This window comes from Spermophilus citellus, assembly GCF_964194105.1.
Source record: "Spermophilus citellus genome assembly, chromosome: 5".
In the NCBI taxonomy this organism is placed as follows: Eukaryota; Metazoa; Chordata; class Mammalia; order Rodentia; family Sciuridae; genus Spermophilus; species Spermophilus citellus.
The window spans coordinates 172,481,374-172,486,085 of NC_138186.1; the positions used below are offsets into that span (position 1 = coordinate 172,481,374).

At 44.2% G+C, this 4,712-nt stretch overlaps 1 protein-coding gene across 1 annotated transcript; it reads left to right on the plus strand.

Moving 5' to 3' along the window:
- Positions 1 to 4,011: 4,011 nt before the first annotated feature.
- LOC308648783 (H/ACA ribonucleoprotein complex subunit 3-like) lies at positions 4,012 to 4,412 on the plus strand. The gene has a single exon (XM_081293793.1). It carries the CDS (start codon positions 4,016 to 4,018, stop codon positions 4,199 to 4,201), a length of 186 nt encoding a protein of 61 aa, XP_081149919.1. The 5' UTR covers positions 4,012 to 4,015; the 3' UTR covers positions 4,202 to 4,412.
- The last annotated feature ends 300 nt before the right edge of the window (positions 4,413 to 4,712 follow it).

Here is a 4,712-nt window from a genome sequence, read left to right on the forward strand (position 1 = left end):
AAAAAAAAAAAAAAAAGCAAACCCTAACATGTTGTAGGGCTTTACATTTCCCAAAGGCACTGCAGTGACATTTTGCAGCCCCATCTGTTCTTCATGATCCAGCTGCTGCCACATCAAGACACGGAGATCCTTCCCACCCTGCCAGAGATGGGGATGGGATTCTCAGCTCCTGGACAGAGGAACACTGCAAGGATAGTGTGGCTTCCACTGTGGGGCAGCCCCCACCTGGCTTCCTCTCTTTTTAGGATGCTCAGTTTGAGAAAACCAGCCAACAGGCTGTGAGGGGGTACACACTAACCTGTATCCAGAGACACGTGGGAGGCCTGCCTGAAACAGCATTCATTCAGCCTGGAACAGCATTCAGCGTGGAACAGCATTCAGCCAGCATCCACTGCCTCCCTGGTTCCAACCTCCAGCTGTGCCATGTCCCCATTACGGTTTGTCCCCTCTGAAACTCATGCTGAAACTCAGTCCCCATGGTGAATGTCAAGAGGAAAATGGAAAATGAGTGGCCCACGGAATTAGGGGAGGGGTCTGTAGGATTATATAAAGTCATCTGGTAGAGTCCTCAGGGTGGAATCCTGGTGGCCTGGGAGAGGGACAGGGGAAATGTGCACATGTGAGCCCCCACTCCTCCTCTCTGCCACGTGAGGCTGTGCCCTCCAGAGCCTGCCAGCAAGAAGGCCACCCCAGAGCCAGCCCCTCACTGTCTGGACTTTCACCCTCAAAACCAGGACCTAAATGAACCTCCCTTCTTTACATTTTGCCCAGTCTGTGGTGTCTTGTCCCTAGCCACAGAAGATGGACTAAGGCAGCCGAGACCCCAGACGTCACGGGAGCTGTCTAGAGTCAGGACCCACAGAAAGTGTGAGCAACATAAAGGGCTACGCCTGCCCTGCACTGGGGGACAGTGCTACCCACCCTGGCAACTGAAAGAAGTGGTTCTGGGCGGAGGAGCAGACCCAGGGGTGGGGGGAAGTCCCCTGAATGCAGTTGCTTTGTGTATTTGACCTTGAACACTGCAAATGTTTTTATGATTATACAACAAAACTTAATTCTTGGCAACTTCTGAAAACCAAAAGCAAAGTAGAGGAAATGTATGGAATTAGGTATCGGGAAGATTGCTTAACCACAGAGAGCATTATTTCAAGTGACTTTAAAACATGGCTTTGACTGTGTTTCCTAATGGACACATCCTAAAGCAAAAAAAAAAAAAAAAAAAAAAAAAAAAAAAATCCCTGCAAAGTATATTAAACTGCTTTCAGTTTCCATTTTGTAATTATATAGCATTGTTATCGTGTAGTTAAATAAATTAACAAAACAAACAAGTAATGATATTAATGCTACCGGGGGTGTTATAAGAGAATGGAAATATAAAAATAAAATTAAACAAATTTAGAAATGAATCCAAGATTAAGCAAAAGTTTTGTCATGCTAAAATTGAATTGTAAATCTCACTATGAACTCATGATGTGTGTGCGTGTGCCTTTTAATATAAGAAACAAACCAGACTTTTTCACTTTGCCATGTCTACTGAAAGGGCCTGGTAATGTTGACCACCCCAGTGGCACTAAGCACCCCCTAGGACCAAAAGTATGGTTTCTAAATACATATTTTCTCCAAGAAGCCAGAGCTCCTTGGAGAAGTGGCTGTTCCAGTGTCAGGGAAAAGGGACAACGAGGCCAGAGCATGGTGACGGGGGAAAGCTAGGAGGCCGGAAGGCAGCTGGGGACCCAGGAGCTTACTCAAAGGGCTCCTGATAGAGGAATGGAATGACTTGTGAGCACCAATAATAATAATAATCATAATTACAGTGGATCAGGAGATCAAACATGTTCAAAAGCGAAAGCATAGTATTCCAGAGAACAGATTCCTCGTTGGTCGCCCTTAGCAATCAAGGGAATGACAGGAATCAAGTCAGTATTCAGGAAACTTGCAAACAGAGCAAAAATCCTTTATTTATTCTTCCTATTCTCTATCAACCACCCTCAGGTGAATCACAAACCTGGGGCCACTGATCAGGTCACATCCTAAGGCAACAGCCAGGTGCATATCCCCCTGCACCACCTCCAAAGCACTCTGGCCAGTCTTGGGGTTCTATGCATTTGACTTTTGAGTTGTTTGGGGCCATCATTTTAGGTTTTCATTATAGCTTTTGTCATTTGTTATTTCAAAAATCCATTTTTGTACCATGGCACTTTTTATCCTCAAATACTGCTTCTCCCGCCTCATGTTGCTAAGAAGAACTCTGCCTTTCTGATGGAGTTGGGCCCTGGGAGGTGGCAGTCCTGGCCTGAGGGATGCGACTTTCTAACCCTGCTTGGTTGACAGAGCTAAGAAGTAAGCTTTGTTCCTTTGGTTGTTTTTGTTTTTCTAAAAAAAAAAAAAAAAAAAAAGATTCATGAGTTCAATGACATTTAGAAGTCAACTTTAGGATGAAAGGACTTTCTTATTTTGCTATTTTGGTCCTGTATTTTATATCTCTTCTCATCTCCCTTTAATCTCTTGCAAGCACTTGGCCACAGACTTAAAAGGCGACTCCATTTGTTCTAAATGCTACTTTGCTCCTTCTTCAAGGTATAGCTAGTCATTAAAGTAATTTTCTCTTTTCCTTGCGGCAGACTCTGGTTTGGGAAGCTGGTTAAGTCACAAAATAGTTTCCCTGGACCAGATAAAGGTGACAACTCATGACTTGCCTCTGCTAGTTTAAAGGAGGCAAGGTTCCCTCATCGTGGGCGTCTGCAGGAGTCCCAGGACGTCTGCTCGCCGGCTCCCCACTGCTGGGGCAGCCCTGTGGGTGGGTGTGCAGCAGGACCGAGGTACAACAGGGGGAGAGAGATCCTGCAGGGGCTGCTGGGGAGGAGAGCCGACCAGAGCAGGGTCACCCTGGGCCAGCACAGACTGCAGTCCAGAAATGAGCCAGAAGGAGTGGAGGGTCCCAGGGACCCCCCCTGTCATCCTGCAGGCCCAGCTTCATGGTGAAGCTCCACCCCTCCTCTGAGTCCCCACTCCCGTCCTGTCCTGATTCAGCACCCTCTTCAGCACCCACAAGTAACTTGGGACAGAGCTGTGTCCTCCTTCTGCCTGCCACCTTCCTGCTGTGGCTGGGAGAGGCACTAAATTGATCTGTGCTTGCTTTAGCTCCCTTATCCACTCAGCCAGGAGCACTTTGTCGACAGATTTTATTCTGTAGGTTAGATTAAAAAGAACAGCTTACCCAGCAAATTCTCAATCAGAAGACATTTTCCTCTCATCATCCTGCTTAGCTTTCTAACAACCCCGGATATAGACAAAGCAGGTGTCGTGCCCACCTCATAGAGGAAGGGAGTCAAGCCTGGCAAAGCTTACAGTGTGTTAAAGGGGCACAGCTAAATAGTGGGTGCCTGGCAACACGGCCCAGCACCCCAGGTCCTCACCCTTGTTCCCCCAATCTACAACACAGGAGAGCTTGAAAACATTTGTCAAGAAACAGCACAGGGGACGAGGACAGGTCCCTCCAAAGCCATCTGGAAACATCATCTCATGATTTATTTATTCTATATGAAGCAATCCTTAAACTTTTGGTCTCAGGATCCCTTATACTCCTAAAAATTATTGAGTTCCCTTTGAATACACCGCAGTGAATTTCACCTTTATGTGTATCTATAAGACACTAATTTTTAAAAAGTATGCATAAATAGAATGAAGATCAATAGAATAGAGGAAAAGGATAGGGGAGGAGGAGGGGTGGGAAAGGGGAAGCTGGGACTGAATTGGAGCAAATTGTATCCTATGCTTGAGTGATTACACAGTATTATGTACAACTATGATACACTAATAAGAACTGAAAAAGTCATTGAGGCCCCCAAAGAACCTCTGCTTATATGCATTATATTTAATGACATCTAGCTTATTAAAAATTTAAATCAGAGAACATTTTAAAATTGATAAATTAAAAACTCTTATAATAAGCCCATTATAAAGTCACGTTTGTATTAAAATTTATGTCTTTAAAAACATTTTGTAAAACGTGGTCATGTTTCTCCAGTATTATCTCAATGAGCAAGGAGATGGAGTCTACACACTGAAGAAATTTGACCCTATGGGACAACAGACCTGCTCAGCCCATCCTGCTCAGTTCTCCCCGGACGACAAATACCGAATCACCATCAAGAAACGGTTCAAGGTGCTCATGACTCAGCAACCGCGCCCTGTTCTCTGAGGGTCCCTTAAATTTCATGTTTCGTCTGTCGCCTGCTTCGAAGAATCTGTAACCCAACCACCCATGCCCTTTGGAATCCAGTCTCCTCCGATTGCCTTTGATCATGCTTGTATGAGGCCATCATGGTGGCATCCTCTTTAAAGGGAACACGTTTTTCATATTTTGAATTATTGCCACGTTATTAAAGATAAAATTATTTGAAAAAAAAATAAATAAAAACATTTTGTATAGCAAAATTAACACAGTGAAAAAAGAAACATTACTTTACAGTTTTGCAAATCTCTTTGATGTCAGGTATAATAGAAGAAAGTTGATTCTTATATTTGCTCCTGCATTCGATCACTGAAATGTGCTGTTTAATTAAAGTTGATAATGAAAATTCAGCTCCACACAGATATCTAGGTGGAGAGGGGAGGAGGATTTAACAGCTTTTTAGATATAAACAAAAACTCTAAACTTTCAGCTGCCCTGTGGAATCTGAAATTGTATCACTCTTTCCCATTCTGACTTT